Raw genomic sequence first — 9,700 nt, 5'->3', positions numbered from 1 at the left:
AAAAAAAAAAAAAAAAAAAAAAAAAACCAAGCCTCCTGATACTCCGTAGTTAGTGTCTTGTGCAGTGAATACCGTAGACAACCTCGTACTCGGCCCCATGGCATGTCTTGTCTTATTTAAAGAGGCCATGCCACGCCCATGCCCCCAGCCCTCAGCGTTGCAACCCTCAAAAGCTCGACTCTCAGCCTAGTCCTCGAGACTGTATCCTCTCGTTCATACCTGACCTAAACCCATACTGTCCACTCATCCCTCCACTCGTTCAACACCCAGTCCCCGTCGTTCACACTGCCCAAATACAATCCCTACCATTAACCTTACCTCCATCCAACCAAATCCCCTCCCCTACCCCTCCAAAAAAAAGAAATCCACAATGGGCGAAGGCCAAGAATGGACCAACAGCTTCTGGGACTGTTGCTCCCCATGCAAGATCTGTACGCCCATCCAACATCCACATGCACATGCACATCCAAAACCTAACAAGAAGAAACAAAAACGCAGGCTGCCTCGCCTTCTGGTGCCCCTGCTGCCTCTTCGGCCGCACCGCCTCGCGACTCAAGGACCCAGCCCTGAAGGAACATGGCTCGATGAATGGTGATGTATGCAGCAGCGCCCACATCCGACCTTCCCAATCCCTAATCCCTCAACCCCCCCCCCTCCCGGCTCCCCAGCCAAGCTAATGCTGAAACCAGTGCTGCCTCTACTGCCTAGTCGGCTACTGCGGACTGGGCTTCATCCCGCTGATGATGAAGCGGGGCAAGCTGCGCGAGAAGTTCCAGCTCGAGGGGTCCGGGTGCGGCGACTGCTTCAAGTCGTTCTGCTGCCCGTGCTGCACGCTGATGCAGAACGAGAAGGAGGCCGAGAGCCGCGCCAGCCTGCTGGAGAAGGGCGGGTATCAGGCTCCTGCGGGGATGGAGTATAAATGATTTTGTGTCTGCCAGTGGTTGCTGTAGGGGGTTGAGCTGATGGTTTTATTTTATGTAAACTATTTCTTGTATTTAATTTGATTGGCTGGGGGCGGGGTGGGATGGGTTTTGGTTTTGATGGGTTCGATGGCTTTGGAAGCGTTGGGGTTGGGTTATCTTACCTTTCTTTATTGTGGCTGCGGTGGGTCAAATTGTTGAATGGGTGTTTCGATCCAAGGCTTTGGAGGTTGACAGTGCTTGCCACCCTTTACTCATACAACACCTAGGGTGAAGGCTGAACTTAACAAACAATACATTTTGATATAGCGACAGTTGTGTACTGTACAAGACACGCTTCCTCGGCACGACCACCGCTTCTATCTATTAAAAATCACCAAAACTGGAAACACTTGCCATAATTCCTGGTGGACAACGCAACAGACACCCTCACCTACACCGAGCGCAGCACATCTAAGCAGCGTTGCGGCTCATGTCCGAGCGGAGACGCTGGTAGTCGAGGATACCCTCGATGCTGCCGACGGCGCTCATGGCGATGTCCTGATCCCACAGCTTGCGCTGGGCGAAGTCCATCACGTGCTTCTCGGTGATCTGGCCGATCGTGCGCTCGACGTCCTCGGGGCTGAGGCGGCGGCCGGTCGTGATGATCTGGCGACCAATGTCTTCGGCAACGGCGGTGGTGCCGTCGAGGGAGAGGAGGATCGAGGCCTTGAGCTGGGCCTTGGCACGCTCAACCTCGGCGGGCGTGACGCTGAAGGACAGGCGAGACCACTCGCGGAGAGCGAAGTGGCACAGGTCATCGAGGTTGGTCAGATTCTCGGAGACGAGGTAGATACCCCAGAGACTAGTAGCACATGTCGGTCAGTACGCGTCATCGACACCAAACAGAGACAAAACTCACCCAGTGTCGCTGTAGCTGGTGGAGAAGCTCATGAAGCTGTTGGCGAGGCCGTGGTGCTCAACCAGGGAGCTGAGCTTGCTGCCAAGGTAGGGGGAGTTGCCCATGGCACGGTCCCAGTTACCCACGATGGCCTGGGCAACCAGGGCGGTGAAGTAGTCGTCATCCTTCCAGCTGACACCCTCGACGGCAAGGGCGATGTGAGCGGTGGGGAGGGTGTCGTCACGGACTCTGACCTCGGAGCCGATGAACTCGGGAGTACGCTTCTGCTCGGCGGTGAGGGCCAGGGCAGCAGAGGTAGGGGGCTTGCTGGGCAGGGCACCGAAGTGCTCCTCAGCGAGTCTCACGAGCTGCTCGTGGGGGATGCCACCGGCACCGACCAGGACCATGCGGTCGGCAGTGTAGTTGGTCTTGATGTAGTCGACCAGGTTGTCACGGGAGATGGTCTGGATGTTCTCCTTGGGGCCGAGGATGGTGCGGCCGAGGGGCTGTTGCTGGAAGGCAGTGGCGTGGAGGTGGTCGAAAACGACCTCCTCGAGCTGCTTGTCGACCTCCTCCTGCTCACGGAGGATGACGTCGCGCTCGCGCTCAATGGCACCGGGCTCCAACTTGGAGTTCTGGAGGATGTCGGCGAGGATGTCGACGGCCTTGGGGACATCGTTGTTGAAGGACTTGGCGTAGTAGACGGTGTTCTCGCGCTGCAATCGGGCGTTAGTCGCGATTCTCAAGTAGACTTTTCCTTCCGGTCCGTACCGAGGTGTAGGCGTTCAGGTGAGCGCCCATGTTCTCGATCTCGAGCTCCAATTGGTGCTGGGAACGCTTGTTGGTGCCCTGTGATGAAATCAGAGTGTTAGCTACCGCATCTAGATTGAGACGGTTCTGGGAGCCATACCTTGAAAGCAAGGTGCTCCAGGAAGTGCGCAGTGCCGTTGGTCTTGTCAGTCTCTGCCCGGCTACCGGCATCGATCCAGACGCCAACAGTGGAGGTCTGAGCATAGGGGGAGTGCTCAGTGGCAATCTAGGTCCCGTTAGTGAGTGTCAGAAGCAATTGAGACCGGATAGACGACAGCGCATACCGTGAAACCGTTGGAGAGGGTGGTGGTCTGGGTGGAGGAAGGCAGGGTAACGGGAGAAGCGAAGCCACGCTTGACGGGCTGGACAGCCTTCAGGGCAGCCCGGCTCCGGAGAGCCTGGTTGAGGTTGAACGCTAGGCGCCTAGAGGCCATTGTGTAATAGATGAGGTAGGTGAATTGGAGGGAGGGGGAGGGGAGGAAAGAGGGAGAATGAAGGAAGGGTGTAACAAGACGGTCAGCGCCTGGAGATGGCGAGGTTGAAGTTCGGGAGTCAAATTGTTCGCCCATCCGCCAGCCAATCACATGACCCGCTTTTCCAAACCACCGCTTTCGATCCCGACTGTTTCCTTAGCAGCAGCACTCGGCCATTCATTCATTCATTTCACTGTACAGTACAACATACATCATACTACAAAACAGCAACAGCTTCAACTACCACCACCACCACCACCACATTTCCAATACATTATCCCACCCCCTCACACAAACCGACTCGCATACTGCCGAATATTGTCCATCATAGACACATCCTCCACAAACCCCAACCTCAGCGCCCGGGCCGTATTGAAATTCGGCGTCCACGTCTGCACGATGCGATCCACGTCCGGATCATACTTCTCCTCGACCAACGCTCTACGCTCCGGCCCGCCCACCTCCTCCAACGCATCCAACATCTCCTGAATGCTGACCAACAGCCCGGGCAAATTGACCGCGCGGGAATCCCCAAACGCCTCGGCGGGCACCTCGCGCGCATGCACGAGATTCCTGACCACCGTCTGCGGCGAGCAGATCCACATCTGCGTGTCCTTCGGGACTGGCAGAACCGCCCTGCGCCCGTGGAAGGGCTCGCGGATGATGTCGCTGGCGAAGCTGCTGGCGGCCTGGGTGGGTTTGCCGGCGCGCACGGTGACGGTGGGCAGGCGAACGGCGCGGCCGTCCAGGAAGCCGCGGCGCGAGTAGTCGTTCAGCAGCGTCTCGACGATGAGCTTCTGCGAGCCGTACGAGGACGACGGCACCGGCGGGAAGTTGGTCTCGTCGATCACGAACCCCGTCGTCGGCGCGGGCCCGTACACCGCCAGGCTGGAGGTGAAAACCACCTTCACCCCGGGGGTCGCGGTGCGCAGCCGGTCCAGGATCCGCCGCGTCGCGTCCAGATTGACCTGCATCCCCAGCTCGAAGTTGGCCTCCGACCCGCTGGACATGATCCCGTGCAGGAGGTAGACCGTCTCGTAGGGCTGCGCCGCGGGGAAGAGCTCGTCGACCACCGCGGGCGAGGTCAGGTCGGCTTCGAGGCAGCGGGTTCGCGCGGCGTGCTGCGCGGCGGTCGCGGGGACCGTCGGCGTGACCACGTCCGTCAGCGTCACCGTGATCTCCGGGTAAGTGGTTAGCAGCGCCGCGGCCAGTTCCTGGCCCACGTAGCCGCTTGCGCCGGTGATGATGATTGACATGCTGTAGTTTTGGAATGTCTCTCTGTCGCGAGGCGGGTTTTAGAGGTGAGATTGTAGTGTAGGTGGTGTCAGGTAGCTGCTTAAGGTGGTGAGGAGTGATGCCAGGTGGTAAAGTCTATATACCAGCACGCTGCGGGGTTCGAGCGGAGAGGATGCCAACAAGTAGCACATCCCACGGCTCCACGCCCTCGGATCGACCATCCTGCGTTTCCATCAATCACCACAACCTGATTGACCAGAGCCTGTTGATTTGAGTTGAACGCAGCAAGTCCGAATCCGGTGGCTGGTCATTCACTCCATCGGCACATAATCCGACTGCCGAGCTAGGCTACGACCGGACAACCGGCGAAAGTCCGAGTTATCGAACTTGGTCCACGCATACGCAGTGCTATCATATGTTGCGTTCTCCGCAACATATCGCCATAGATCTAGATATCTACATCCACCTGAGGCAGGGGTTACACTCATCAATGAAGCAGTCAACAAGCTAGAGCATACATTTAGACCAACCAGATATCGTAACCCTCGAATTTCTGTCTTAAGAAGTACATTTAGGGAAACCTAAGCAAGGACACGATTTGATAGAGCGACCAATATAGAGAAAAAAAAAAGTTGAAGCATTTCAGCATATCACGGAACACTCGACGCCAGTTGTAAAGAGCATAAATAATTAAAACATGAGAAAGCAGACCACCAGATTCTTTTGTTCTTTAAATTCATGCAGAGCGCTTGTAGATACCAGACACTATACAGTGGTCACGTTCGAAGGGCTCCAAGGTCAGCTGCTCCTTGGGCTTGATTCTCTCCTCTCTCATCTTCTGGACTTCGCGGGCGAACACAACCTCGGGCTTGGCGGTACTGTCGATACAGTTGGCCTTGACGGAGACGATGACACCACCCTCGTTCTTGAGGAACATGTGGGCGTTCAGGCCGACGATACGGGCCTGGTCGGGCTGGGCAACATCGGCGAAGATGACGTCGACCATGGGAACGAGCATGCGGTAGCGGAGAGGGTGTCTGGCGTCCTCGACAATGGGGATGACGTTGGTGCGGTGGGTGGCCATACCGATCAGGTCACGGCCGGAACGGTGAGAGAACTCAACAGCGTAGACGTTACCGGTAGGGCCGACGATATCGGCAACGTGGGAGACGGAGGTACCGCTGGCGGAACCGAGATACAGGACCTTGGAGCCAGGGCGCATGTAGATGTCATCGAGACCACCCAGGATACCGGCAGCCAACTTGGAACGGAAGGGGTTCCAGACACGGTACTCGGTCTTGGTCACAGCACCATCCTGCTCGGCGGGAGACTCGACGGCAATGCGCTTCTCACCGTAGACAGCTTCTCCGGGAGTAAGGTTCTTGGTGACGAGCAAATCTTCCTTACCACCACGGGCAACGAAGACACCGGCGTGACGGTGGGGCTCCTACGCAGAGAGTGTCAGTTGACAAATTTGTTCCGCCGTGAGAGCAAGGGAAACACTTACGATGATGACCTTGGCACCACCTCTGGCACCGCTAGCACCACCGCGGCCACCACCACGGGGACCACCGCGACCACGGGGAGCGCCACGGCCGCCACGGCCACCACCACGGGGACCACCACGACCACGGCCACCGCTACCGAGACCGCCTAGAGACCGCGAACAGAACGAATTAGCATCACTATCCCCAAGAAGGACACCGCAGGTCAGTGTCGAGTATGTCCGCTTTCGAGAGCAAAGCACACGAGATCAGGTCTGAAGATGCAGAACATGGAATCGCTGTGTATCGCAATCGTGCTGGCACACACACACACAGAGAGAGAGAGAAAAAGACTGCTCAGTCCCAGGTTGGAGTTGTCGTGAACAAACCTCTGCCACCGCGACCACCACCACCACCGCCACGAGGGCCACCACGACCACCACCACGTCCTCCTCTAGGGGCACCGAAACCCATTGTGTAAGTTGTATGTGTCGAAAAGTGTTGACGGAGATGAAAAGATCAAATGCTATCAGCCGGAAAAAAATTTGGCTGATGCTCGAGTTTGCGGTTGAAAACTTCCGTAGGTATCGAGAGACAGTGATATCCGTTCGGGAAGGATGAGAGAAAAAAAATTTCGGAATAGGGCGAGGTGTCGAGGAGCTTATATCAAAGACTTTTTGTTCAAAAATCGTCTCCGCACTGGCGTTCAGTGTTCGGTCGCGGCCGTGCTGCTCGTCGTTGTTGCGGTCGAGATTTTTCAGACGGAGCCCAGAGAATCTTTCGAAAATCAGGAAGCGCTATGGCGGTTCGGGTCTAGCGCCTCACTGCTTGCTGTGGGCACTCGTAGCACGTGACCTAGCAGAATAGCGAGATCACCTGATCGTGACAGCCCTGCCAATCGGAGGTTGCCTTCGCTGTCCGTCCATCAACCTTACGTAGTACGGCTGCAGTAGGTAAGCTACTAAGTATTCCCGGCGCTTACAGAAACACTGTTAACAAGTTTCGACCGGGACATTTACGTTTCAGAAGTTCAGCCATCAGATTGTACTCGTTACTGTTGATCATCTTGTTCAAAATTGGACTATTTACATCTCCAACGGCATCAAACAACACCCCCATCATCAGAACATCACGACTCGCCATAGAAGTAATACAGCGCCGCATATTGAACCGTGAAAGTCGACTGCATGTTCTTGCACGTGTCCGGCGCAGCGCCCGAGACGGTCGTCACCCGATAGACACTCTTGTAGTCTCCGACGGTCCCGTCGATCGAGGTGAGATAGAGCCACGGGACGGCCCCGGTGCTGCCCTTGACAGCATCGGAGGGGGCGTCAACGGAGCTTTGTTTCTTGGTGATGGCGATGCCGTTCTGCTGGGTGGCCGTGGTGTCGAGGTTGAAGACCGGAGTTGAGGTACCTTCGAAGTAGTGGTGGCCCAGAAGGTCCAAATTCGCCGGAGGGAGGGCGTCCTCCTCCACGCTGGGCAAGGAGATCTTGTACGCCAGGTCCGGCAGCTGCTCCAGCAGGGTCGGGTAATTGGCTGCAATGCAGGTTGCATTGTAAAGGCGTGCCACGGCGCCGATGGCCACGGGCGTGGAATTTGAAGAGGAGGTCGCACAGGTATAGTTCTATGGAGGCTGTCAGCTTGGGGGGACTATTGTCGCAATCGGCTGGGTAATGATCGGATACTAACCTGGGTGCCACGTCCGACGGCCACGTAGAGTGGCGTCAATCCAGAGGGAGATGGGAGGTTCGATGCGTACGATGGTAGCGAGATCTTGGATGTGTCACAGGTCGTTGCGCTAATAGCAACCTTCTCGATCTCCTTGCTCACCTCCCCGAGAAATGAGGCCATCTCTTCAGAAAAGTCGTATATATCGTCCAGCCATGTGGGAGCTGCAAGAGCGCCTGCTGCGAAGCATGCGAGGAAACAAAGACTGGGCCGCATCTTGATTGGTATGCCAGGCACTTTCTATGTTCCGATGTGAATGGGTATTGATGTGACTGAGATGAGGAATAGCAAGAAACGTCAACGGTATTGACGGACCGGCACAATCTATGTGGTAGACAGATTAATGAAATTATGCTCACGAGCAACGTCCCAGACGGACTCGCAAGTTCAAAGGACAGAGCGGAGTGGGTATAATGGAAAATCACAACGGTTGCAGAGAAGGAGGCAGGCAACGAGGCCGCATGGCCACGACGGGATATATACTGCAAGACATGATGTCTGCTCGGACACGGCGCTAGACAGCATGTGCAGGAAGTCGAAGCATTGAACCGGCTTTTCGAAACCCACAATTGCTGTATGCTATAAACAGCCTTCGACTCACAGGGATCCTCAAGCCGCCCGTGGGGAGGAGCTGATATCGCGTTCGATCATTGGCCCATGGATGCGCCGGGGGGAGATCCTTCAGGCCCTCCGCAAAAAAAGCCATTGAAGACTTCTCGGTACGTAATGCCAGCAGCAGCAAAAAAGGTCACCACACGAAACGCAGCCGTTTCACCCAGCGTCTGCGCTGCAGAATGCCAGGTGGTCGTCGTCCACCATGATTGGAATATCTGCAGATCGGGAGCCTGCAGGCTTGTTTGGCCGGACGATGGTGATTGGCGCCAGCCTCTCAAAATATTCCGCTTTAATCTATCGACAGCTAAGAATAGGAGGGATGGATAGATGGGATATGCAGGCTGGAAGACTAATATCTCACCGAAGGAGGGGTCGGCGCTTAAAAGCAGAGCGCTTCTACTAGAATCTTACCCATGCGGGTTAGCCTGCAGACTCCCGCCAGATTCCACCACTGGCCCGACTAGCAGCCCCCCTCCCCCCCCAGTCAATCTCTAAATCGTCGGTGAAGACGGCAACGGCACTGTAATTTACGGGGTGGTTCTATTCTTGATCCGTTCGCTTCGGCTTTAGTTATTTTTGGATGTGCCAATGCTACCCAAGTTGCAGTCAGGAAGGAGTCCTGAGCGCTGCCCTAACTTATCTATAGCATGCGGGTACTATATCACTCAGACCGCGGTTGATAACGATGCGTGCCCTAATTGCGCTCGCCATTGTCACATCTTGATCTGTACAGGACATCATGAGTACTCGGGCTTGAATCATGCTCATGACATGAGTCGTGTACTAGGCAAGCTTGACTCCACAGGAAGAACAACTGATCCGGTCGAGCGGCAGCATAGGTAGGCACACCTGAGAATTAGAAGTAGTCTCCTACTTAGGCTGTGATGATTGAGCATCCATCAATGTTACAGTCCATTGCTTGTTGAAAATCTCATGGACGTGTTGCTCGATCCGGTCAAGGGGAAATGAAGAAGTTCGAATTAAAAATAGAACCATCACCGACGCCATCTGCAAGATAGAGCAGGGGGAGGAAGCATGCAAATCCCTATCCACAATCATCTCGCCACTATGCTACAGTACCACCTCTGAAGTGTCTTCCAGGGGTCTCGCCGTTCGCAAGACAGCGCCAGGCTCCTTATCAGAGAGATTGGAGAACCCTGGAACACATGATTTTGGTATCAACATCCTTTCATCTGGCAAGCTCACTCAAATATGTAGATCCCTGACACACAATGAGATGATGAAAGACATTCATTCATCCGTCTGCGTCATTCAGAGTCTCAACGTTGCCCACCTGACAAGGCCCTGAGTCTCCCCCTCCGACAATTTCTGGGCGCCTAGTCCCCCAAGAGGGGTTCTCCAATCCGTCTCGGAGCCATATAGTAGTCGGACCTCCGCGGGGCTTCATTGCAAAGCCAGCACGAGACTTGGGGATAGGTCTGATCGCAGGTGGCCCACCTTCTTTATCTCGCTTGACTCGGTGGAATTGAGTTTATCGCGACTCTGCTCCGCTCTTTTTCTGGCTTGGATCGTGAAGTCACTTGCGGTCAT

The 9,700-nt window shown here is 55.6% G+C and overlaps 4 protein-coding genes across 4 annotated transcripts; 1 reads left to right on the top strand and 3 right to left on the bottom strand.

Moving 5' to 3' along the window:
* Window positions 1-129: 129 nt before the first annotated feature.
* BO72DRAFT_429964 (PLAC8 family protein) lies at window positions 130-1,069 on the top strand. The gene is made up of 3 exons (XM_040943088.1): window positions 130-431; window positions 499-596; window positions 690-1,069. Exons 1-3 carry the CDS (start codon window positions 371-373, stop codon window positions 921-923), a joined length of 393 nt encoding a protein of 130 aa, XP_040800814.1. The 5' UTR covers window positions 130-370; the 3' UTR covers window positions 924-1,069.
* Window positions 1,070-1,193: 124 nt separating this feature from the next.
* BO72DRAFT_477775 (bifunctional SDR family oxidoreductase/M16 family metallopeptidase) lies at window positions 1,194-4,621 on the bottom strand. The gene is made up of 6 exons (XM_040947461.1): window positions 3,381-4,621; window positions 2,895-3,033; window positions 2,711-2,836; window positions 2,572-2,649; window positions 1,822-2,516; window positions 1,194-1,764 (listed from the first exon to the last, which is right to left on the bottom strand). Exons 1-6 carry the CDS (start codon window positions 4,337-4,339, stop codon window positions 1,374-1,376), a joined length of 2,388 nt encoding a protein of 795 aa, XP_040800813.1. The 5' UTR covers window positions 4,340-4,621; the 3' UTR covers window positions 1,194-1,373.
* A 200-nt stretch (window positions 4,622-4,821) lies between these two features.
* BO72DRAFT_448497 (rRNA 2'-O-methyltransferase fibrillarin family protein) lies at window positions 4,822-6,358 on the bottom strand (the record flags this gene model as incomplete). The annotated part of the gene is made up of 3 exons (XM_040944804.1): window positions 6,193-6,358; window positions 5,827-5,972; window positions 4,822-5,766 (listed from the first exon to the last, which is right to left on the bottom strand). Coding segments are annotated over exons 1-3 (936 nt in total), but the record flags the coding sequence as incomplete, so codon positions are not given.
* Window positions 6,359-6,898: 540 nt separating this feature from the next.
* Window positions 6,899-7,965, bottom strand: BO72DRAFT_121193 (uncharacterized protein). The gene is made up of 2 exons (XM_040939016.1): window positions 7,496-7,965; window positions 6,899-7,430 (listed from the first exon to the last, which is right to left on the bottom strand). Exons 1-2 carry the CDS (start codon window positions 7,748-7,750, stop codon window positions 6,933-6,935), a joined length of 753 nt encoding a protein of 250 aa, XP_040800811.1. The 5' UTR covers window positions 7,751-7,965; the 3' UTR covers window positions 6,899-6,932.
* Window positions 7,966-9,700: the final 1,735 nt, after the last annotated feature.

This window comes from Aspergillus fijiensis, assembly GCF_003184825.1.
Source record: "Aspergillus fijiensis CBS 313.89 unplaced genomic scaffold BO72scaffold_26, whole genome shotgun sequence".
NCBI classification, from domain to species: Eukaryota; Fungi; Ascomycota; class Eurotiomycetes; order Eurotiales; family Aspergillaceae; genus Aspergillus; species Aspergillus fijiensis.
Note: the sequence above shows the minus strand (reverse complement) of the source record. Positions and strands in the feature narration are given on the sequence as shown.